The 25,606-nt window shown below is 39.3% G+C and overlaps 1 protein-coding gene across 2 annotated transcripts in view; it reads right to left on the bottom strand.

Moving 5' to 3' along the window:
• The window catches only part of LOC124159521 (sodium-dependent proline transporter-like), a 242,252-nt gene extending 218,267 nt beyond the window's left edge, over positions 1–23,985 (bottom strand). For both annotated transcript variants that reach the window (XM_046535385.1, XM_046535386.1), the window contains exon 1: positions 23,067–23,985. In XM_046535385.1, the coding sequence (XP_046391341.1) occupies positions 23,067–23,121 (55 nt within the window). In that variant the 5' untranslated portion in view covers positions 23,122–23,985. The remainder of the gene's footprint in view (positions 1–23,066) is intronic.
• Positions 23,986–25,606: the final 1,621 nt, after the last annotated feature.

Raw genomic sequence — 25,606 nt, 5'->3', positions numbered from 1 at the left:
TGTAGTCTGACTTTGCAATGTTGAATCAGAGGATGACATCTGCGAAAGCAGTAGAGACGGATCTTACGAAAATTTAAAATTGTGTATTTATTTTGAGGGAAATAGCCCGGTTCCTACCTCTAAAAGGAAGATAATCTGTACGCGAGGTTCACCGCTCGGGAGTCTGACACGCAAACCCTTTGTCGTCCGCTTTGACCTTGGTCAGAGCGCTTCCGCAGAAAGGGTCCAGGGTGTGGAAGTAAAGAGAATCGCCCCTCTATTTAACCCGCTCATTTTCAAGAATCGTTCGTAGGCAGATTCGATCGTTTTTGGAGCCGTTTGCCTCTCTGCATTTTGACTGAATAACTTAGTGCGGACAGTAGATAATGCGAGACGAGTCATTCTTTTCACGAATTCGACTCAAATTTGTTGATGCTTTTAATAGTCATCTTGAAAATAGGAGATGAAAACCCCGAGGATCCTCATTAGCCTTATAAAATCAAATTTTTTAAATATCTTCGATTGATTTTCTACATAATTGGTAAAAATGGTGGATTCTGTCGTTCAAAAATGGATTTCCTATTTTAACTGTGTAATTTGTACTTTCATCCAAAAGAAGTAGCCAACATTCTTTTGCGTAAGTCTACCGTGTTTCATTTCTTCACCCAGCCCTCTCTCATCAGAACATACTATATCATGCCCACTTCCCAGCCCACTTAGAATCTTTCCCTCCCATTTTATCATCCTCTCCACATGAATTGCTCCTTCATGCGAACCATCTTCCTCTTCTCAATGCGATCCAACCCCATTACTGTCTTAACTTTGGAATTATCGTTAAAAATACTAACTATATATAAGTTTTGGAAGTTGTTATTTTTCGTTTATTACGGTTTCATAGAAAATCCGTGGGCGTACTTTCCCAAATTTCTGAATCAGACAAACTACGAGATATTATTCTACGAACTAAAGCTCCAGAATGGGAAATTCAGTTCATAGAATCTTCTTCCAGAGCTTAGGGGGGAGTTGTGGATTTTTCTTCTAATCCTAGGCTTATCACTCGTAAAAATAAATCAAAAGGAGTGAATTGTGGTATCACGTGATTAGTTGGTTCCAATCCCGTCTTATAATTGGCACAACATAAAGATTGAAGAGTAAAATCTTCTTCCGACGCGGACAACTACTGCTTTTGTGTTGGGATAATATCACTTCGGAGCACTATTAGTGTGTCTCCGATCGCATTCAGTTCGCGCGGAAGATCGGTTTTCTTTATTTCAGAGAGAGAATTTTTATTTTTATTCAGATCCACCCTCATATCTGATTTTTAGGATTACCCTACGAGTCTTCAAAATTGCCTGACTTTGAGCTCCCTAAGAGGCTCATAACTATAATTGTGAAAAGATACTCTGCAGGTTTTTCCCTAAATTTAATTGGCTTTCCATATTTCCGGAATGGTTTCTTTTCCCTAATTTGCGGAGACATTCTTCAATTTTTATATCCCTGATGTTTCCTTTTCTTTACATTCCAGTTTTCTTACATTCGGTATTGAATAGTATGAGAAATACTTCGTTGCTGTTATGGTCAGCATTTTTTTGACGTACTAAACAATCGCGAAATGCTGTAGTACAACTGGGCCCTCATTTATTGATTTTCGAGCGGCAACAATAAATTATCAGGAGTAGATTCCAAAGCTGCGAGATGCGATATCTCAGACGTGCAGCAGGACGCACTAGAAGAGATCGAGTGTAAAAATACAACCATCAGAGCCCAATTCCAGCAAGACTCAATCACAGAAGGAAAGGAAAGCACTAGGATGGCATGGACATGTGGTTAGGATGGAGGAGGATAGGAAGCCGAGAGATGGTGATGGAAGCAAGACCGGAGGGAAGGCGAGGAAGAGGACGGCCAAGGCAGGAGTGGGAAGGCTACGTGGAGAGAGTGGCAGCCCAGCGCGGGCTGAGTATAAATGATGTGAAGCGGCTCGCTCAGAGTAGGAGGGAGTTTAGGAAGTGGGTGGTGGAACCCGACGCCTAACAGCAAAAGGGGATGAGAGAAAGAAGAAGAACAATAAATTATTTTTGAAAAGTCGTGGGCCGATAATTTGATACATGTAAATATTCGGGTTCAGCTACACTTACAAAATTATTCAATGTTGTTCTCTTGGGATAGAAGTCAATGATGCACTGTGGTTCTTTTTCTAAGTAAAATAAGAAAATGAAACTGGTCAATTTACATTGAATGAGTTATATATTAGAATCCCTTAGTGTTCCACGTTGCAGAGGGGTAGAAATATTTGAAATGAGTGGAAAATGAGATGCGTGCATAGCCACGTTCTAATTAGCATGCTCAAAAGGATTTATTCCAAGAATTCGCTTCTCAACCGGGGGAAGTGAAAGTGGTCCGAGGTGGCGGGCACACAAGCGGATTAGCGACTTCATCCCCTCTCTCGAGGGAGAGGCTGGAATGGGGCGAAAAATGACTCAAAAGGAGTTTTATTTCAGGATTATCATTATGAAAGCGTTGGCGGGCCTTTTACTGTTTTCATATAATGACCTGGCCTTAAGCGAAGAATTCTGACTTGTTTCCTGTTAGAGAATGTGTTACACTCTGGCGTGGATGACTAGAATTTTCTGTAGTTTCTATCCAACAACTCAAGATTGAAAGCAATTGTATTTTTATGCTCAATGCTTAATTACTTTGCAGTATAGTTAATTTCGGCCATGGTCTCCTTTCGCCGTCATTGAGGTGGAAATCCTTTAAAAAGTACTATGTCATTTACACGTAGGAAGTTTGTAGAAGAGTGAGTATTCGAAGGTGAGGGAAAGAAACTTCTGTTGATTTCGAGGGTCAGGAAGTATGGTCAGAGATGAAACGGAGAATTGCATTTAATAGAGTAGATAGTGCGGTAAAAACAGACTTGTGACACAACTTAGCATTAAACATTACCCTCACCATGAATTCTATTTAGCAATTGATTATTTCAATTTTTTAGTAATTTTGACGGTGCTGTTACATTGTTTCGAAAAATTGGATCTATTTCGCATCTTATGTAAGTTATGCAATGTTGTTTTTTTAAGCACTAGGCCTCCCGTTTGAAATATTTTCCTGCAACCTGCCCGCTGATCGTATAATAAATGCTCCCTAAACTTCCACCTCTTATCGGTTGTTTCTTTGTCCTTCTAAATTACTTGGTATTTAGGTGTGTATGTATTTTTAAAATAGTTTTACCTTAACGATGGCCAATCTTGCTGACTCCATGGTTGGTAATATTTAGCGTGTAATTTTTTTTAAATATTTTAGGTTAACTTTCCTTATGTTCCTTTTAGTGTAACATATGTAAAGGTGCTAGGGAAGATTTCTTTTTATTCAATGTGTTGTGGAATTTCCTCTAAACCTATCCCTATGAGCTTAAATGCGTACCGTGCCCAGATATTTTCCTCGCCGTTCGATGATGGATGTGTGCAATTTATTTCCGAGTGAGTTCGGCGGCTAACCCCAGGAGGAATTTCACCTTCGGCTGGACCTGAAGGTGCCGATGGGCGAATATGTCTTCTTCTCTTGAAGAGCCGGCGTCACACCGGAAAGGTGAAGGATTCCATCTCCAAATGTTTTTTCACCTCGGACATCTTTTTCTTGGCCGAAACTTCAAAGCATTCTTGTCATTTTCTCGTGATTTACTGTGGCTGAGTAAACTATCTGCCTTGAAATCTACCGCGTGAAATCTGTACGTGTCATCCTCTTTTTTTCAACACACTTTCGCCAGCTCCAAACGTCCTCCTTCCATTTAAAGGTTTTGACAAATCGTCACGGAGGCGAATGAATATTTTTTATGGATTTAATACTTGTAGTACTTATGGATTTAATGATTGATGATGTCTCTCGAGCACGAATTTCCACAAACTAGTTTCTCTGCAAGTGTTGTTCCTTTGTTTCCGCTTTTCACTTTTGTTTGCAGTAAGTGCTTCTGTAAAATAAGCTATTAACTCGTAAGGTATCACTGACAATTAAAAAAAAAAAGTTTCGTTTGCTTCCTATTTAGCAAATGATGCGCTGTGTTCGATTCGATGAGTTACCATTCGCTAATTATACAACTACTATGTACGATATCAATTAATTTATAATTAAAAATTGGTGAAAACAGGAAATGGTATTACATTGATATTCTCGCAAATTGCCTTTTAGACACGCATGGCATTCATTTTAGGCTGGTGATAAATCCGCGTTTTTCAATTTGCTTCTCGACACCTAATCAATCCCTGATGACGTTACACCTCATCCTTGTACGTGCACTGTACCAGGGGCTAAGCTAGGAATTAAGGCTAGGGAGGGTTTTAGGCGTAACTAACCCTGGGAGGTTTCGAGGGTATGGAATACCCGCTAGGGTAAGCGGGAGGTGCGGGGGCCCACCCCCGGAAAAAAATTGAGATAATTGGTTCAAAATAGTGAGTTTTACGGCTTTCTAAGGGATATTTTATTAATATTTACACTATTCTGTAAGTCCAATCCAATTAAGTAAAATTGATTAAACTTTAAAATTTCTCAGAGCTCTGGGGGGTGAGGGTTCATCCCCCGAAAACCCCCTCGCTGCGCCACTGCACTGTACGTCCGTAACATTTATGTGATTTGATTATTTTACCTCACACTTGAAACGCTAAAACTCAGTCTATCCTGCCTACCTTTCAGTCTGCTTCATCCTATTCTCTCCGGAAAAAAATTAGAAAAAGATCAAAATATTAGCAGATTGTGCGAAATGCAGATTATCCCTCACCGTTCGTTCATGTCCGTCGCATTTTCATGCTTGTGCTTCGTATACATAGTTTCCTCTGTTATTTGAAAAGGATTGGATTTTAAGGGGAGATGAGTCGGAGGAGTTTTAAAAAGTTTTCTTAGCCGTTTATTATATTGGAACCGGGTTTCCAGTTTTTTTTTATCTCTCGGGTCTTTTCTCTAAGTGAGGTAAGAATTTCTCAAATTAACCATAACATATTCCGAATTAGGAAATGAATTTGTTCCTTATATTTAATCAACACACTACCCTCTACCCTCCAACCTACGCATTACTCAAGTACTGTGCTGTCAGGCTTAGGGTGTCCCAAAAAAAACCGAAAGTTTGAAAGTTGAGGGGGCATTTCCATTTTCCTATGCGAATGCGTGAAAAAACATCCTATAAAAATTTTCAGCTCAATCGGACTATATTTGACCCTGCCGAAACGCATTCAAAGTTTGAATTTTTGAGTATTCCAAATTTCATAAAATGTTGCCTACCCTGCAGGAGGCTCGAGTGTTAAAAAAAAACAATTTTAAGTTCAAACCATCTCCACTAGCTCTATAGTCGTTGATAGCAACACTTGAGTCAAAATGAGCTTCATAGCCACAACTCGGTGTGTTTATAAGTCCCGCTCGCCGTTGCGGCCGCCAGGCGCCAGTCGAGTGCATATGGCCCCGCCGTGTCGCGTTGAGATTCGAGTTATGCGCTTTCGGAACATCGCTCTGTTTATGTTAAAAGTATCCCGGCTTAGTCTATTAGTCACTCGTGGAGTTTAGTGTTGTGCACTAACTGAGAACGTGAGGTATTGTCGTGTGTTTCGAGGTCGAGGTTGTTTCGGCGGTGGCCAGAATGAGCGTGAAGTCGAAGGGTACGCCGGTTATGCGAAGTGTGCCAAGTGTGTGGTTGGTGGATAATGAGTCCAAACATTTGCCCGGCAATGGTAAACTCCCAACACTGCGTGAAGTTCTCAAAGTTTTCTTTTACAACCTACACTGTTCTCCAGGATCGATGTCAGCGGCAGATGCAGCAAGGACTGCAATCAAAGAGATACTTGTTGTGTGGGGAAAGTCTAATATTCCTACGCAGGAGGTTCGAGCAGCCATTAAGAAGCTCCTGACAGCTTATGAGAACTACCGTGCCCTTGGGAAAGACAAAAATAAAACTAGTGAGAAGTCAGTGTCCGCAAGAGAGGAATTCAGCAAAGTGCTCGACCGTCTGTTTGACATCGGCTGCAAAGACGCCCTTTCAAACATTACTGTGGAGGAGGACAAGCTGTTTTACATATCTATGAAAACTGATTGAAAAGGATATGTGGCGGGTATTGATATAAAGTGGTTTAAGCGTTTAGAAAACCGTAAGAGACTTTATGAAGAGGATTTTTTAAGGAAAAAACGGCATGAGAAAGAAAAGGGAATATTTGATGAGAAAGTGGACCTCTGCGAAGAGCACGACAAGCTCGTCGGATTCGGAAGAAGGTAATTTTTTCCGGGTGCGGGAAGGGTGACCAATATGGTAGAAGAAAGGGAGAAATAACATTTTGTTACTTTTACAGAATTTGAAATGCGGACAAGGTCCGGAAAGCGCCGTAGAGTAAGTATAATGTCCGACAGCCTTGTGACTGCTTCCCTAGATCGGACTCAGACGTCCTCTGCCGCTGGGTCTATGATAGTCCAGACTGTCGCCAATGCGACAGCATCTGCATTGGGTTTTAAAGGGGATGAAATCCATTTAGTATCTTCCAAATCTCATCTACATAGAATGAGAGTGAATAAAAGGACCGAGACAGTAAGGCTTATCAAGCAAGACTTTCACCCTCAAGTTCCTTTAGCAGTGCACTGGGATGGAAAATTACTTCCAAGTAATGTAGACGACAAAAGGCTCTTTGAAGGATATTTCAAATGCAGATGACATTATAAAATTTTGTATTCTTCAGCTGCAGGTTCGTAAATGGTAAATGTCAGGATGTTCAGGGTGATTTAAAGTCCATCCTCAGGATTAGTATTTAAATAATTATGCCCCATATTATTTTAAAATCACCATCCTCGAGACGATTACAAAGAACTTTTGGAGTTGTGTATAGTGTGGTTGGGTGAAGTGGTTCCCAAGAAAGAGAAGTATGTGGTTCGCCCCCCAGGCCCAACTGACAAATCACGGTGGATGAATAAGGAGCTCTACGCTTTTAAAACGTGGATGTTTGGAAAGCAATTGCGTTTGTCGACACATGACAGTGAAAATTTATTCAAATTGTGTTGCTTCATTGCAATTGCATTTATGAAACATTGGTACACCTGTCCCGTGGCAGTGAGCGCTCCGAGAATGGATCTTGAGGTACTTAAAGTCCTTGCTCGGAAGAAAGACCCTCACTACGCAGCAGCTTTGGCCAAGTTTTGTAACCATCTATGGTTAAACTTTCGAAAACTTGAATTGTATGGCCCTCTTCGATGAAATGGTTTCTGACGACGAGAAAAGAGGCATTGCGGACGCAATCAGAGACAATCAGGGGTCTGATGATGACTCACCTCAGGCTACTCTTCCGCCTAATCGACCTATTAGTGAGCTGACTCTCGCTGACTTCGCTTCGAAAAATTCTGTGAAGTTTTTCAAAATTATTGGTATTTCGCCGACATTTTTGTTGCGAGATCCGTGCACATGGAAAAGTGACGTAGACTATCAGTAGGACCTATCTATAGTTCAGCACCTTAAGGTTGTTAATGATACTGCAGTGAGAGGAGGTCAATTACTAAAATATTTTCTAGTCAAGAAAAAATTGACAAATGATGAGGCTCAGAGGCAACATCTGTTACTACTTGTTAAGCGGCATAGGAAAATTTATGAAAAAAGTGGCAAAAACTCTAGTTTTTCATATTGCTTGTTGTTCACAGTGCATTTGTATCCACATCGTGGCAGTATAATAATAAGAGAGCATTTTCTTTCAGAGGTTTCTAATTTTAAATCCCCCAAGACCCTTAGAGCTAGGCAACATTGCATGAAATTTGGAAAACTCAAAAATTCAAACTTTGTATACGTTTCGGCAGGGTCAAATATTGTCCGATTAAGCTGAAAATTTTTATGTCGTTTCATGCATTCGCATAGGAAAATGGAAATGCCCCCTCAACTTTCAAGTTTTTTTTGGGACACCCTATGCCAGGCTACATCTACGCGCACCTCATCCGCTTGTGCCCTTTACCTCCAACCTACCCCCTACCCACCTTCAGCGTCGCCTCGGCTTTGGACCGTGGCTGCTCACTGGTCTTCCCAACTGGCTTCGCTTCTGACGTTCCAAGTTCACATGCCGGGTGAAGCCTTTAAAAACCCCGAACTGAAATGCCTCGAAGTATGTCGTTGGAAAGCAGCTCCACTCCCACATATATGAATGTTCTCGCGCTGCTGGCTTAGTTCTGGTCTTACTCTACCCTCACCATTCTAAATTAGGCGTCGGCACGGAGAGTAACGATTCGTTGGCGGCGGCGTGTTGATTGCGGTGCACGCAGATGGTCTCAAGAACGGCGCGAATTGGTCACTTGACATCAAAAATTGATTTCCAAGAAATAAGAGGAGCAGAACTTAGATTGAATACCGAGTATGCACATTAGTACTCAGTGGTAAGTACTATTCTATAGTACTTACCACTCAGTACTAATACAGTAAGTAGTAAGCAAGTATTCTGGGAGATCCGCGATCATATTTTAAGTAGACTTGGGTTTTTGGTGTCGGCAGTGCTCATATCTGCTTCAAACCAGCGTTCGGGTTCAAACGTTGATTAACTCTTTTGCTAACCTTCTTCCTGGGGTAGTAGTGAAACATGAGGAGGGTAAATTAGTAAAATTGTCGCTGTATGAAAAAAAACATTATGAGTTGCTTTTTTTGGTATCTGACTGCGATCATTAAAATTTTGAATTTGAATAAAAAATTTATTTAAAATAAAATTATAACTGTAATTAGTAGTAGCAATTTTAACAAATTTATATAGAGGAGCCGATATATCGGCCCGCCGCAATTTTCATTGGAGACGCTGAAGCCGATATATTTCGGGTTGCCGCACGAAGACAGTTAAAAGCGAACTTGATGCTACAATTTCAGAACTGACACTGGTCATATTTATCCGTTGGTGTGGTGATCCTTTCTCTGTTGGATTCTGCGCTTCATTCTTATTCACAGATCTGTTTAGAATCCATCCGATTGATAGGTAGGTACTGGATGTCTTCTATAGGAAATTTAAGTTGAGCTATCTATTTTTAAGTATCATGAACATTATATTTTTTCATAGTCCTGAAAATGACCCCACTGGTGGTCGAAAGAAACTGAAAAGGCCCCTAATAAGCGTAAGGTTTTGAAACCGCCCTTGTTTATCACATGAAAAAGACGAGACGCCGATGGAGACTGTATGTAATTAACGACCGAGATAACTTAATGAACTTACCGAAATTGGATTTCAGAGGGAAGGGTGACGGCGGATGAATGAGATGTAGAGCATGACAGAGGAGCTTTTAAAAAAAAACATTAAATTCCATCCGCTGGGAGGGGTACAGCATTTTGAGCGACACATAATTTTCCCCAAAAGGTCCCCGGCACCTTCGGGAAAATCGCGAATGCTCGACGTAGTATTATTCTCACTTTATTCATATTTTTTCACGCTCGGGACCTAAATGTTTCGGAGAACTTCCTCTTTTTCTAGTTGTCAGCTGAAACAATGCGTTTCTGGTGCACACTCACTCGACGTGGCTTCTTATTTTCTAAAACTCGTACCACGGGTTTAAAAATTAAGAATTCAATGCGCCACCCAAGTGCTCGTTAGAGTTGGACATTGCTGGGCATCCTGATACGATGACAAAATTACCACATTAAGGCAAGGGTACACGACTGTTTTTATAAATTCGAATTTTCAAGTGTAGAAATCGGGATAATATTGTAATAACTCGGCGACGGGACCTTGCTAACTTCCGGCAGCCTTTTCTATTTCGCTATATCCAATTTTAATTGTTGCTACAGTTGAAGGATCTCTCTCAACCGACCCTTGCATTAAAATGTCTTTTTTTACGATCTTACTTTTCATATAATAAGTCAAAACAATTAAGGCTTATTGTAGATAGTATCGTATACCGATACTTATTTTTTGACAAGTCATTGCCTACACTTGTTATGGCCGTTAAAAGTTTTATATTCAGCTCTTCTTAATTGATGTCCGAATCGCTGCTAACGTGAACTTGTACTGGATGGCTGGATTATTTTGTAAATACTTTGTGAGCCAATGGATTTATTGCCATTTAAAATATAACTGAAACACTTCTTTTCTTATATTAAAAATTTAATAAAACAGAACTTAATTAGATTATGCTCACTACCTCCTCTTATCTCCTGATATTTGTATCAATTCTAAATTCGCCTAATTGTTTCGTTGTTAGATTCTCATTTTCAGATATTCAAGTAGGTAATTTGTAATATATTTTCCTTTTATAAGAAGTATTAATAAGAAATAATTGCAATCGTCTCTCTCGATGATATGGTCTTTACAGTCTGTCAATATTTTTTCAACCGATTTGAAATTAGAAAACTTAGATAGTGACGCTAGACTACGTGGAACGCAGATTATCCTTTGAAAATATTTGTCAGTTAAGACTTCTTCTTGGTTAAGTTAAGTTAAGATAGTCTTGGTTAAGTTAAGACAGTCTTAATGGTTTCTTAGGTGATTATAACTTCATTTCCGCGTGACGAACTTATTTACATTATAGTTACAATGTTAATTTACCAAAAACCCCATAGTATTATATAAATGTGTCCATGATTATTTTCCATTTATCATTAAACCTCTTCTGTTGTAACTCTCATTATATAATTTTTTATCTTAACTAATCATCCCATGTGAACCACATATATTCTGTGCACTGACTAGTAACTCCACAATACCCTAAAGGTGTCTGACAATTGAAGACAGGCTTTTGAAATGTAACTGCCAAAATATATTCGCCAAGATTAACCAACGTTTTAGTATCGGCCTCAAAAGTACGATTTTAAAAGTACATTGTGAGATTTTTATGGACACAATGTATACTTCGTGACTCTGCGGGATGTCCTTAATGACGGTGGAGTAACATAAAAGAACTTCCTCTTCTCGTGGAGCCAGGGATCTAGGAAAAAACTCAAACGCACTAGACTCAGATTTTCAGGAACTTTCTGGAGCGGAATTAAATCGTGGTTCCCTATTCAACCCTAGAAGGGAATAAAAAAAAATTAAAACGCTTCTTGGAATGTAGGGGGTTGAAAAAAAAAATCAGCCGGAACCCAAGAGAGTTCTCGTGGGAAGAGAATAAGTGTTGCGGAAGAATGAGAGAGAGATATGACGGGAGGCGATGATGAATCATAGATACGTCCGAAGTGAGGTTAGTTTTGAGCGGCGGTTGAGTTTTACGGGACAGGGAGAGGAAATGGAAATGGGGGCGAGGATTAGGGCGGGTGGGAAGATGGGGGGGTTCGGGGGGGAGGAGGAAGGGAGTTGAGTGACCGGAAGAATTGAGGCTGGCGGATAATAAGCGCAGCGGTCCCATTGATGAGAGAGAGGGCGAGGGTGGAAGAGATGAAAAGGGACACAGAGGGGTGGAATGAGATGTTGGACCCAGGGGGTGGCTGCGACACGCCCCGACCAGGCTTCCGCGAATGCTGTAAGGTTGGGCGCCTAACTAGAAATAGTACTGTTTACTGTTTAATAATAATACTAATAAGTTTTAGTGACCGTTATTTTATTTTCCCTCTTTCTATGCTACTAACGTGATAAATACTTATTGACCATTAGGCTCTAATATTATGGTGACAATTTCTTTATGGACTTTTTATGTGTATATGAGATTCGCGGATGATCAGGCGTAGATTAGCCAGTCAGCGAGGGGGCTTCAGGCTCTAGTGGATGCGTTATACGAGCGTTGCGAGGAGTTTGGGATAAGGATTAATCACAATAAAACTAAGGTTATGCTGTTTTGTAAAGCATCACGAGCGAGGAATGTGAGACTTAAGATAAAAGTGGGTGGTGAAAAACTTGAGCAGGTTGAGCAGTTCAACTATTTAGGCAGTACGTTAGAGGAAAACGGATATAGTAGTAAGGACCTTAGGAAGAGAATTGCATTAGCAAACGAAGCGTTCATGAATAGGAAGGAGCTTCTGAGAGGAAAGTATATGTTAGAGTTAAAAGGAAAGCTTATTGAAGAGTTTGATTTGGAGTGTAGCACTCTACGGTGCGGAAACGTGGACACGGGATGTTCGGGATGTGGGTATGGAGAAGAATGGAGAGGGTGAAATGGACGGAGAGGAAAAGGAACGACGAAGTGCTGGATATGGTTGGCGAGGAGAAGTAGCTTTTAGATGAGGCACGGAGGAGATAGAATGTATGGATGGAGCTAATACTTAGCGGGGAGGGGATGTTGAAAATGGTGTTAGAAGGTAGAATGCTAGGGAAACGAGGGAGGGGAAGGAAAAGAATAGGATTTTTATATAGATTGAAAGGGAGTAGGCCTTACAGTGAATTAGTGATGATGGAGTGATTTGAAGGCATCACAATTTTTTAATTCTCTCATAAATTAAAAAAAATGAATATTCATATCTATCCATTCTGTGTTGGCCTGGCGGGATTGGAACTCTTGCTTCCTACGTCAGAAAGCGAAGATTTTGGTTCCCATCGCAACCGGCTGGTGAAAAGCGATAATATTACTAAATCGGTAGTAGCGGAAAATTAGTATACCAGCTGGTATTAATATGGATGGATTGCATGGAAATGATTAACTAAAAATATAATTGGTTAAATATTAATCGATGTGTCAATCACTCATTCTCCTGTATTTCGGTTAATTAACTCGTCAGTTTAAGAGCTCATGCAGAAAATTGCATTCACTGATTGTTCATTAGTAGCGTTCATTAGTAACTTATTTATGCGTATTTAAAAGAGGGGTGCAATTTCATTTTATGCTCATTTATTCCGACTCATTTTTCTGGGACAATTGCTCGCACAGTGATTGGGATTAACTTTGAATCATGCAAACAGGATAAATGTATACTATATACGGGTGGCGCTCCTAGTATCAGTTTGCAATAATACGATGCTGTGTTAAAACCACGGAAATAATTATGTTTGCACAGTTAATTTCATTATTATTGAATCAACCGTCGACTGTTGCTTTCATCGTTTATGAAATTAATTTTACATGAGTCGCTCAATAATTTTCCCTTTCAGGGATTTATATCATTTCAGCTACTTTATCAAGTCCGTCATAGGTTTCTATAATTTACGAATAAAATTATTCCCCACGTGGAAGTGGAACCGTGGAGACGTGGATGGGGTGGTATTAGCCGCTCGTGTGTTCCCCACCAAGGGCCGCCATTTGCATTCGATGGCCGGCACTTTCGATGGAGCAGGTTTTGGATCTAATCATTGTCAATGCATTTCGGAAAAATGTGTAGTCTTAGTATTTAATTCCAATTTTCTTGGGCTGATAGACAAATGCAATTTTCCGCTATTCAGCTGATTTTATGGATATTCAGGATTCGATGTTTTACCTAGCCGCATCAGATAATAAACATTGATCATCTTGTATGATACGTGGCATGATGCAGTGGAAGTTATTCATATTAGTTAAATAAAAAAATGCATTGTTTCCACTAAATTTATTTTTTCACGACGCGTTTTGTTGCCACAACAGTTGTAAGAAAGAAACGCGTCATGCGAAAATATATTCAAAGGAAATATTTCAATGGCTTCGTTAAGCAAACATTGATCAATTTACTTGGCAATGATGCGTAAAAATTCGTGGGAATGATAATCAGGTTAAATGGTGTAGATGTACTAGTAGTGTATAGTGTAGTGTATTAGATGTACTAGTCGTTCTCACAATATCCCGATCCATCACTGTTAAGGCCGGGACGCAATGAACGCTAACGTGAGACGCGAGCCGTTAACGGGAATCGGTAAAAATATGGCGGAAGGGAAAGCTTATTGAAGGGACACAACCACCGTTTACGGAGCGTACGTAAACGCGAGAGATGGGCAACTTTCATCTCTTCCCGTGTCCCGTACACGGAAAGCCAATCACAGCGGTACAGCATTAATGGCGCCTATTGCTGAATATAGCAGTTGTTGTTGTCGTGCAACGTGAGCTGAAGAGAAGTCAGTTAAGGTAAGCCATTGCTTAATTTAATTTACGTGCATACTATCCTCGTCGATTTCGAACATTCTTCAAAACTCTTCCTACACACAAACGAAAAGACTGAAGGCCACAAACAAAACCACTGCGCGGGCGTTAGTCAATTTTCTTTCCGGACACGGGAACGACAATTGTGACCGCACGGTGGCGTTCCCCGTCTCACGTTCTCCCGGATCCCGCATACCGTCTCACGTTAGCGTTGATTGTGTCCCAGCCTTTAGTCTTCAACATTTTCCACTGTAATGTTTCGGCCATTCCTCCCATGGGGATATCAGTGGAGCAGGATTTTGGGGACGCGGGATATATTTTGGGAAAACGAAAGGGATGGGTGGGGTGAGGATGGGATGGGGGAATGGAGACAGATGGAGAGCAGCCTGTCAGCGGAGAGTAACGAGGTTAAGATTGCACATAAGGGGCGTGGGTGGGAAGAGGACAAGGGCTTTATTAACGCCATGTAGCGAAGCCACCCGCCGGCCGAGAGATAGAGAGACAGTGTCAGGGGAGGAAGGGAGCAGGGAGTTGCCCAGGGGATGGATGTTTTGCTTAGCCCTCGTGGAAGGGTGTGAAAGGTAGAGACTGAGAGATCCCTTCAGCTTAAACGTCCGGAGTTTATAATGTCAATTGTGATGAGATGCCTACCAATCCGCTGTAACTCGTTCCTGTGCTTATAAGTGTAGTTTCTTGTCATCCTCGACCTCGTTGAAGGCCATCCTAACCCGTGGGAGAGCTTGGTCACGCGTTCAAAATTCGCTCACTCTCTCCGAGGTGAATCAAAGCTTTGCAGTTAAGGAAAATAAAATTATATTTCCTTCACAGTTCCTGATTGACCCTCCTGATTTTAGAGTATTTAAGGACACGACTATTACGAATTTATTACTTGATAACGACGTAGGTTTCGAAACCATCATTATAATTATTAAAAGCATTCTACCGATTAAGGTAGGTTTCTACAGAGTACTTTAGAAATACTCTGGCAGCCTCCCCTTCCTTCATGTACTTCCCCCTTCAATTCACAGTAAGGCCTACTCCCTTTGATTCTACCTAAAAATCCTATGGTCGATAATAAATAATTTGCGTGGTACATGACTTTTTTCGTATGTTCCACAAAGTGAAGTCGCAATTATTGAATATTGGTAGTCTAAACACGTAAAACTAAGCATCCAATCTCAGGGTGACCTGAGGAACGTTGATTCGTTTCGAATTTTGGGATATTTAGCCCGTCGACGAGGTGAAGTCCCAGTCACGAAATGACCCCTATTTTGAATAGTTATTCCCGTTCTAAGCACCCCGATTGGTTGTGTCATCTCAGGTGCGGGAGTTATCATTAGGGACCTACAATACTGAAGTCATTTGGACCATGTGTAATAATAATAATTTATTTACTCCTACATTTTGTTTTTACATCTAAATACAAAAAAATAAACAAGACAAGGAGCTTTAAGTGGTCTCCAAGGTCATAGGACTAGAATTGAGCCACCATCAAATAACAAAATGTATGCCAATAAAAACATAATAATGCAGTTAATGATACTTGAGTGCTTAAAATAAATAACATTAAAAAAATTCAACTATTTCTTGCGAGAAAAGCCAGTCTTTAGCAAGTCTTAACATTACATTTGAGGATTTATTTTTTTTAATTCTAGCGGGCGGTAAATTAAACAACTTTGGCCCCATGTAAAGAAAACAGCGTTTATTTAATGATAACTTAGGTCTGTTTGCTACTATAAATGACTCACTCCTTAAATAATATATCTGAGTAACTTAATTGAAAAAAACCATAAGCGTGAAATTTCACATAGGAAATCTTTCAAGTAAATAACTTAATGGGTGTGAATTAGATTTTGAGTTAGATAAAAAAAATTAATGTCGCCTATTGTGAAGTTTGCAAGTTAAAGGTAAAACGACAAAACTTATTATATCTACCATTATGGTATTCGAGGAAACTGTTCAACTGATATTAATTCCTTATTATCTAAATTCAACGCTGTAATTATTATTCTCTCTTTGTTAACATCAAGTGAACGAAATTGTGTGCGCTTGAAAAGTGTATCGAAATACGTGAGCATGATTTAGGAGATGAAATGTAAAGTTAAGAAAGTTTTATTTCGCTCTTTCTGTAAGAAATATTATATCATACTGTCTTGGTTGTAGGAAAATATTTAAATAATAATTGAAGCTAGGTTAACATTTATCACTATCCCGTGAAATATATATTTGTGTAGTAATCTTGAGCTTTGATTAGCTACTTTTCCTATAATATATCCATGGTACTAAAAGAATCTGTCCAATGGTGTAAAATATAGCCTAGTTTTAGTATTATTTAATATTCATAGTCAGTTCTAAGAAATTTCATCGTATATAATTGTACACAGAAAAAGGTCTGACGTCCGTGTCAAACTCTTGCTCATATTTTATATGATTTCTTTATGCTCGCATTGCGTCTGATAAGATTTGTTACCATTGGTAGCGACTCATATTTAAATGATAATTTTAATATTATATTTTATTTTAATTGTAAATGTGATATTTTTAGTGAAACATTGAAAACAATCTTAATTAGAAAATGTGATTCTTTCTTAAGAAAATGAGGTAGAAAGAGTAACTGGTTAATGAAATGAGTTGATCCCTTTGTCTATGCCACACTCCGTATTTGATACACCTCGACTAGTTTCAAGAGTAATTATCGTATTATTTTCAAGAGTAATTATGGTATTTCCTCTGCAAAATTACACGGGAGTGTTGAAACCAGTTGAGGTGTACCAAATTAAGTGTGTGAAAGAGACAATGTCATCAACTTATATAATTAACCTCGAGCAAATTCCACAAAGTCATCTCGCATTCATTTGAAGAATAAATTGCCTGCTTTTAAACTGCTCCTCGAGATACTCCAGTGAATGCAGCTCTTTCCAAAGCGCTAGCGCTAAACGCGACTACATTTTCGTGCCCTGTGCCTGATACAATACTAATTCTATTGTTATTAAATATGTTTATTACGTAATACTTTTTAAGTCAGCTGCCGTGTAAAAATAATTCCGTGCCGCGTTGTAAAAATTGAGTAGAATCGACTGAAATATTAGCATCTTGGCGTGGGTAATCACTAAAGCATTTCCAATTAGGGTGGTTGAATTATTTTCTTTCACGCCGCAATGTTGATATTAGCTTCCGGACCAAGAGCCCTGGCTATGATATTCATCAATCTACCCTTGACACTCCCAAAATGATTCGTGGGCCAATCTCTTGAAATCCGCGCTAAAATATCTCCTCAAAAGTGAGAAGGCCACCGGAAGAATTTCGTGGATAATGAGAGGAGCTGTGTGGTTCGCGTTTTTGTGGCTTTTTCAAGCAAATGCTGTTGGAAGGAATCGGTAGACTTGGGCGGCGTCTTTCGGGAGGGAGAAGAAGAAAGCTGGCTTGGAGCGAATGAATAGAAGCAAGGGAAGGTTTTTCGGCGGAGGGAAGGCTGAGACACGTCGTGAAGGGAGGCGACTATTTTCTTCTGTTGAACGAGGGTGGAGCTCAAACTTGATGGAAATGAGCAATTCTGTTCTTTTCTCTCCATGACTTTATAATCAATTATTTTAAGCTTAGCCGCGGCGAAAGTGATAGGCCGACTTGGCTTTTGAATGAAAACTTTTATCTCCTCTTGGTCTTGAAAGTTCCGCTTCTTATGAAGCGGTGATAGTAAGGACGTTCGCTGCCAAAGTGAATGAGATAATGATGGCATTTCCTGAATGAAACTACAGGATTAGTAGACGGCAGTGATTTTGCGATTAGGTTTTAAAGAATGTAGTTAGTACTCCGTTAATTCCCTAAATGAGTGTTAAAACGTTTGATGATATCTAGATAGAAATTTAGTTTACCATTTTAAGAGAATAGGACAAATGTAGAAGGCAACCCGCCTAATGAGTTTGATAGACCTGTATTCTTTTGCAAATATTAGTTTTATTATTCGAACCGAGACTATTATTTATGTGTTGTAGACATTTTTTATTAAATAAGTACAAGATTTAAAAATTAGTATGCTTTTCACTATTTTTATATCGAAAAAATAATTTTAATGCTCAATTTATTTTGGGCCGATGGATTTTATCAGGCCTTTATTAGTTTCATAGTACCTATAAAATTGATGGACAGTTTGACCCACAACAATGTCATAATTGCGATGCATCATGCAATCTCTTCTTCTTCATTGTGCGATGTATAGATTAATTTGTTTCGATGTTCCCTTTTTCACTCTATCTTCCTCAACATCACTGCATCCTGCGTTCTTCACAATCAATTCCATACGCTGTAGGAATTACCTTCTTCTGCTTCTCTTTCCGTTACCTTATCCTTCTATCACTTATACAAGTACTCATTACTGTATTATGCAATCATTTAGTTTTATTTACCTCTTATTGAAGGTTTTCCTCAGGCTGTGTTTCTCGTCTATTTGAAGAGCTTCATTTATTACGCCAGTCAGCCAAAACAATCCGTTTTACACGCTTATATCAACACAGTTCAAAAAAGTTAATTTTTTTCATCGTCATTTTTCCTCCTTTCACATCCGCAAACCATGGCATTTCGTTTATCCATTTTCAAGAGCGTCCTTCCCATTTGCAAATGTATATATTAGGATGCATATAGCGTAGTTATTTGCTAAAAGCTTGATATTAGGAAAACTCAATATCATTGTCATTTGATAAATAACGATATGACGATCCTATTTCGCCTACCTCTCATAATTATATCTCCAAGGCACATGACGGAATATTATTTATTATCACAGTAACTATCACAGAATTTACTACTAATATGGAAAATATACATGAGAAATGTAACAGTATTTTAACTTAAGCTTCGCTATCCATTGCCCCATATAGCATCGGACCAGTGCCTTTCATATCAATTCCTTAAAATACTACAATTTTTTCTTCTCAAATTTTATATTTTCATTTTAAGAGCAGCGAATTACACAGTATGCTGTACGAATTTTAGCAATTTCTCGTCAAAAAATGCAGATTATTTCTCTGGGAGGGAATTAACTTATGATGATTTATCTCAACAATTTAATATATATTCATCGGCTTGTTAAAGTAAGCACTGGAATTATAACTAGAAAAAGTCATTCGACGCCTATATTTTCTTTGCTGTACCTACACAGGCATAATTTTATGCAAAAATAAGGAGTCAAAAGTTCCTATGCCATCATAATATTATGGCGTATTCCGTTAGCGTCTTACTAAGAAGAAACTTTTATTATGCTTTTTCTTCACGTTCCTTGCATTTTAATGCATTAAGCTATTTACAATGCATTCAAATGCAAGGAACATTTTACGATAGATTGAACCGATTTTTATTTCCTATTTAAATGCCTGAATTGGACAATTTATAGGAATAAATGAGGATTTCCTGGGCCACCTCCCTCTGACAGTGGTCTCCTGAGCCAACAATTTTGTTTCCGATAATCAAGTGGCATTTCACCAAGGTGTTATTTGTCCAATGAAATTTATAGTTTTTCATATTCCTACTTCAAAATATTAAAGAATATTTTTGTCGCAAACTTTCTATTTGATAGCCTTTTCGGTTAGAGGAGGATGGTAATGCCACTATATATTTCATTGGAAGCTAGATGTAATTTGTAGATGTTTTCTTCTTAAGCGTAGGTTCGACTCAAACGTACACATTTTTTCACTTGCTCAGTGTTCAATCATTAAATCGCATCAAATGCTTTTTCCGGCTCACCACAATGTTAAATACTCCATGAGTCTTCTTCCGAGTCCCGCATCATTGTCCTGAAAATGCAGAGTGAACCGGTGATCGAAACGTCGGCATCGATGGAATATAATCTTCAGCGGATCTCTTCGGTCCAATGAAATTCTCCCTCTTTTTCGTTTACATGTTCCTCTTCGTTCCTTCCATAATATCTCTTTGCTTCACATTCTCCGATTCCGTATCTCTATTTCTCAACGCTCCCGCTTTCTAAAACGAATCCTCTATAAAATTATACCTGAATACTTCACCGATCTCGAACCCATAATCCCCCTTTGTAAGTTTAAACACTTTATTCATTTCATTCTATCCTTTGATTTATTTATTTATTGAAGTCAGCCATTATTTAATCCTATGTACCGTTTTTGGTGGTAAAATAAATAAACTAAATAAAAATTATAGTGCGCGGAAGAAAACCCGAAGAGTCCTTGAATTTTCGGCAACTAAGTTCCCGCCATTTTTTTAAAATTACTTTTTCGTATATTTATGAACAATTTATTCTCCTTTGCTATTAGTAAATTTTTTCCAAACTTTCAACAAGGTTTTCAATTCCTCGATGGAAGAAATCACTTTTTGTAGACTCGTTCTTCATCGAACTCAACTGGATGGCCAGAACGAGGTCTTTTTTGAACTTGATATACCAATCACGAGCAATTCTTTCAGCTTTTATACCCACTCAGAACACAGCAAAAATATTGTGATAAGCTTCTGCGGCTTTAGAACATTAGTTAAAAGCAAGAAGAAAGGAGAGGCCAAAAATGCTCATTTATCTGAACATTCAGTCATTCCAACATCCATCATCACAACATCCAGTTACATTCCATTTTAACGACGTGGCAAGTAACAGAAATTCATCTTTAAAAAAAAACAGAATTCCGTGGAATAAAATATTGTATTTCTAATGAAATAACTTTGCGCCAAAACATGCAATGACATGCGGCATGTTACAATGTAAAAAAAGGGCTGGAACTTGTTGCCAACCTAATACTTTCCCCTGAGTTTACCTTTTGGTTGCTCTTAGAGATTTTTAGATTCATGGCTTACTTGAAAAAATCCATGTACTTATTTCTTCGCTCTGATTCGTGACGTGTGGTGAATGAAGTTAGTATTCTATACTGAATGCATTCATTTTGGAGGGTGGGGGGTGTTATGGAAGGAAAATAGGCTCACCTTCGCCATGGGGTTCTGCTTGGGTGCTTTCATGATTGATTGAGGAAGTTGGCCCGTGACAGCGGAGAAGTGCGCTCGCCGGAGAGATTAATGTAAATATGATGTTTTCCCCTGGAAGATGAAGTTTTTTCGCCAGAGCCTACTAATTTACGCATTTCCATCACGTTACCCCGTGTAATAAGATTTTTCTGCAGGAATATCCTCCATCTCATGATCCTTACGGGAAAAATGACCCACTTTTTTAATATAGCAGCGACTTTTACTTTTTGACCATCAGATGATATTTCTGATATTGTTTATCATGCATTTTGTATTAACTTAAGTGTTGCGATTGTATTAACTCAACTAAATAATTTGGTAAGTAAAATAAATTCAGATAATGGGAGTTTTCACTAATTGTATGTACTTCAAACTTATTTCAACTTCCTAAACTAGCAAATGGATGATGTTGAAGAGAGGGAAATAAAAATGAGAGAACACCTTATCAGAAGTAATGTTATTAGATATTTTTACAGGAGAAAAGTCAAAATTTATGTCCGGAATTGAACGTTTGCGAACGAGTTGAAGGCGCAAATACTTTGCCTCATCATGTAATTAATTCGATAAGATTTTTCACATCAAGATAAATTCACATGCTATACGAAACGTGTAGAAGTTCTTTAGTCTTTTGTTAGCCTATACAGAAAATTGCGAAATATGTTATTTGTGTTACGCTTAAATATTTTATTAAAATATTACGCTTGCATTAATATGGATCCATTTTCCCCTGATATTGCATTAAAATTCAAGTTTTTATTCTATAGACTGATCCATTTCGTTCCTAATATTTTACTTCTGAATGTCATCGAGCTAACTTAAATGAAGTATTTTGCCTGATGTCGTAAAACTTGTGAATGAACATGAAACATGAAATGGCAGTTAACACTTTGGTATTTTTATAGGAGACAATGTTTGGCTCTCAGTGTCATAACCATTAGAAAGTGATGGATATACAAATTAATCGTTTAGAAACCAATACCAAAGTGAAAAACTGCCGCGTACATAATTATCTAGTTAGCTTTACGAAGGAATAAAAGGAAAAAATCTCCATTTCTTCGCCGCATTCCTAATAAAATAATTTTTCCAGCAGCAAAGAATTTGAAGAATAATGTATTGCTTACTTTCCCGAACTCTGATTGTGAGAGGCTGCGTGCACAGGGTTATATTTGAATTACATGTTTTTTTGTCCCATTTGATGGCCCAAGCGACTGCACCTGAGGTTTTTGAAAACTTAGACTAGTAGTTGGGGTCTCCAGATACGGGGTAATCGTATAGCTCAGCCTTAATATGTTTCAGTATTCGTATTCTCAAAGATCTAGCCATCCAATGTCACTGGAGATCATCCAGTTAAAATGGCGTCCTAATATATTATTTCTATCGCTCCTCGAATTTACAGATTTAATTTTAATGCTTGATATTACCAAAGATCACTGGCTTAAGTGGGAGAAATGATATGGTGTATACTTTAAAGATTTTAGAGGATTAAATTTGACTTCCTAGAAATATTTTCAAGGTGACTGAAATATTTTCTAGGAACAAGGTATTTTTGCCGTTATGGTTTATCATAATTTTCATAGGTGAGGTACTAGTCCGCCTTGTATTACAAGTCGCTGTAATATCATAACGGTCGCAAACATTCTCTACATGTAACATTTGTTACAATGCACTTCAATTTTCCCTTTGTGGTGAAAATCAGTAATGGTGTCGTTCTTAATTTGCCTACTAATAGCAGTAGAATCTGAATGTATGACATCATAGAATAAAGACGACTGATTAACCTTCCAAAATTATAGCAGTATTTTGTTCCTTCATTAACTTCATTCGAACGATCACTGAACTCGGATTTTATCTCTTCTTCTGGCACTTTTTATTTTAGTTGTACTCCACGTGGTAAAAGAAAACTAGGGTCAACATAGCTTAGATTTTCTTATTTAGGGGTTATTTGGTGAACATAAATAATTCATCTGGAAAACGAAAAATTATCCAATATTGCTTCAGGATTTACGTTTTACGCTTAATGTAGAAAAATAGTTTTGCTATTTATGCTCGAAATTTTTAGAAAACTAAAATGTTTTATGCTGCTCCTATTTCCACTTCAAAGTAAGACACAGGTAAGCACCGTTGTAGATATTGGCATTATTACAGCGTTTTTGCTATAGAAAAAAGGAAGATTCACTCACCTCTGGGTGCCCCATCCTTGTCGGATCCCTTGAGGGAGCCCTTCTTTGAAGACATCTTCCCGCCTCTCTTGGACGAATCCTGGTGTTTGTTTTATAAGGACGAATGAACTCAAAGGCGAGCCAGCAACCGAAGCCCCTTTTTGCAAATGTAACAAATTTTTGGATGGTCGGGGAAACTGCTCACTTATCTCCGTCAATTTTCAGGCCTCGGAATGATTCAGGATTTGCCACAATTCACTCCCCCTTCCCCCTAAAATATCCTCCCTCTTCTCCAACTTCTGACTTCCCATCGGAATTTTCACCAAACCCACTGGGAATTTTTTTTTCGAGCACGAGAAAAGGTCAAGCGCAAGGGAAAAAATGTGGGAAAAAAAGTGTCTGGTGGAGTTGGAAGAATCCTTCTAGGAAGTGGATGTGTTCCTGGGGAGACTCACTCTTTCAGCGGTGGACTGTCCTTGCGAGGAATTCCTTCGCCCTCCCTCACATCCCCTCCCCTCGCCAACCCTCTTCTCACTCCGGATACACCCTCCTACGCCTCAGGGAATGGCCGGAACTTGCCCCTTCAGACCCGAATATATTTAAAACGCCTCCCTCCCTTCCCTTGCGAATCCGAATTCTTCCGCGGGTGTCTTTTTTCCTGCCAATGGATTCCTTCCCGACGGTCCTCGCTTTTACCTTTCCCCGACGCTCGTTACTTCGTCGTGGAGTGGACTCCTCCTCCCGGGGCCTCGGTTATTCCAGATCAATTGGATGAGAATGTTTTTGCGTCGGCTGGTGTTCAAGGACGTTATTTGCTGGATACGAGGGCTTTTAAATGGGGGATGGCTTTTTCGCGTTCTCCAATTTTCTCCCGTTCACAGGTGCGCTCGAGATGAAAAGCCCGTCGTCTTGGCGCAGCGGCCTCTATCGGTCCAGAGGCGGCAAGGGACTGTGCTCGGCTGCCACACGCTCTCCACGCCCCCTTCCCCTCCCTCCCACCTTCCCGCCAGCCCACGCGCGCAGAGCGCCGCGCAAGCAGCCCGGGATGTGTTGGGCTCATTGAGGGGGTGCGAGCGCTCCGAGGCCCCGCTCGCTCAGCGCGGGAGCCATCCGCTTCGGAGCAGCCTCCACGAGGGATAGAAAGCGCCATGGAGGACCTTTTGAATCGATTTAAAAAAAACTTTGTCGTATTCCACACAGTATTTATATAAAAAAATTCTAGACTCAGCTCAATTTCAGAGACTTATTATAGTTACACGACTATGCGGAGCGATTTAGAGGATTAGACGGAGTCAACAGATTAGCTGCATGGTTGACGGCCAACTGTCAACCTATGATGGCCAGGCAATATAATGTTAGTTTTATTTTGAGAAAGAACTATTGTATGGTTATCCATAGCAACTCAAGAACTTTTTTTGTTTTTTTGCCTCTTGGTAATGACGTGGAAAGGTTGAAAACGGTAGAGTTTTTAAAAATAAATTCTGTTTGGAACATAACAAAGTTTATTTTTGGATATATCATGTCGCCATCCTACGAAGTGAACTCGCTAACCGTTAATTTCTTTTGGATCGTGTTGCAACACCCCAACTAGCCATCCAGAGCTGATATTTGAAATCGCGTCGAAAGAGCGACCGAAAAGTTTGCTCTGAGAAGTGAGTGGGCAGCTGCGGAGCGGTCGAATCGAGGGGCAAATACCTCAGCTGTTGATGCGGTGGCGCTCTCCCTCGCCCTGAACCTGCCCATTCTCTCCCCCTCCCTTGCTCTTTCACCCCCGTGAGTCCTCATTCCCACCCCCACCTCACACTCACTTCCCCTTCACGCACCCCTGGAGGAGGTCGGTGCGATATTCCTGCGTCAACATCGCATCGCTATGTTAATTTCGTCCGCTTCAACGAACGATATGATCTGCTGCAAATTGGCTTCTTCCTCAGTTTTTTTTATTGGCACCTTTGGTAACTCCATGCATTAAAATTATACAATGCTTGCGTTGCAAATTGCCTGATCCGTCACATCGTCACGCTTCTCCTATATTATAGTAAATAAATTCTTTAACAATGGAACTAAATCTAAAACATTCGCAAAATATCATGCACATTCAAACTCAAGTTCACCTTTTAAAAAGCTAATAAAAATTATGAAATAGAATAACATACGTCTCCCCGGTATAAAATAAACATAGGAATTCAAGATTTCATTTAATTACTTATACGTGTGGTTTGAAAGTCTAAATAATACTATTAATCTAAAGATTTAAAAAAACATAAGAGTTTGCTGTAACGGTCATTGCATTGCGTGGCGATAAAAAGATAACTCTCTCTCAGTCTACCACCACCATGTGTGTCTTTGTTTTGAACAACGGTATCTGCTTCTATTCTGGTGATATTTTCAGGAATAAATGCCTACTGTGAAGGAAAGAAAGAGGACTTTTTTCGCGATATTATTTCCTTATATTGAGAATAAAGTATCCTTGATATTAAAATTAAAAATGTATCAGTTTGTTCAACTCCATCATTGGCATATATGTGAACTGCGATCATAATGCAAGGGGCATGATTGAGGGT

This window comes from Ischnura elegans, chromosome 5, assembly GCF_921293095.1.
Source record: "Ischnura elegans chromosome 5, ioIscEleg1.1, whole genome shotgun sequence".
Taxonomy (NCBI): domain Eukaryota; kingdom Metazoa; phylum Arthropoda; class Insecta; order Odonata; family Coenagrionidae; genus Ischnura; species Ischnura elegans.
Note: the sequence above shows the minus strand (reverse complement) of the source record. Positions and strands in the feature narration are given on the sequence as shown.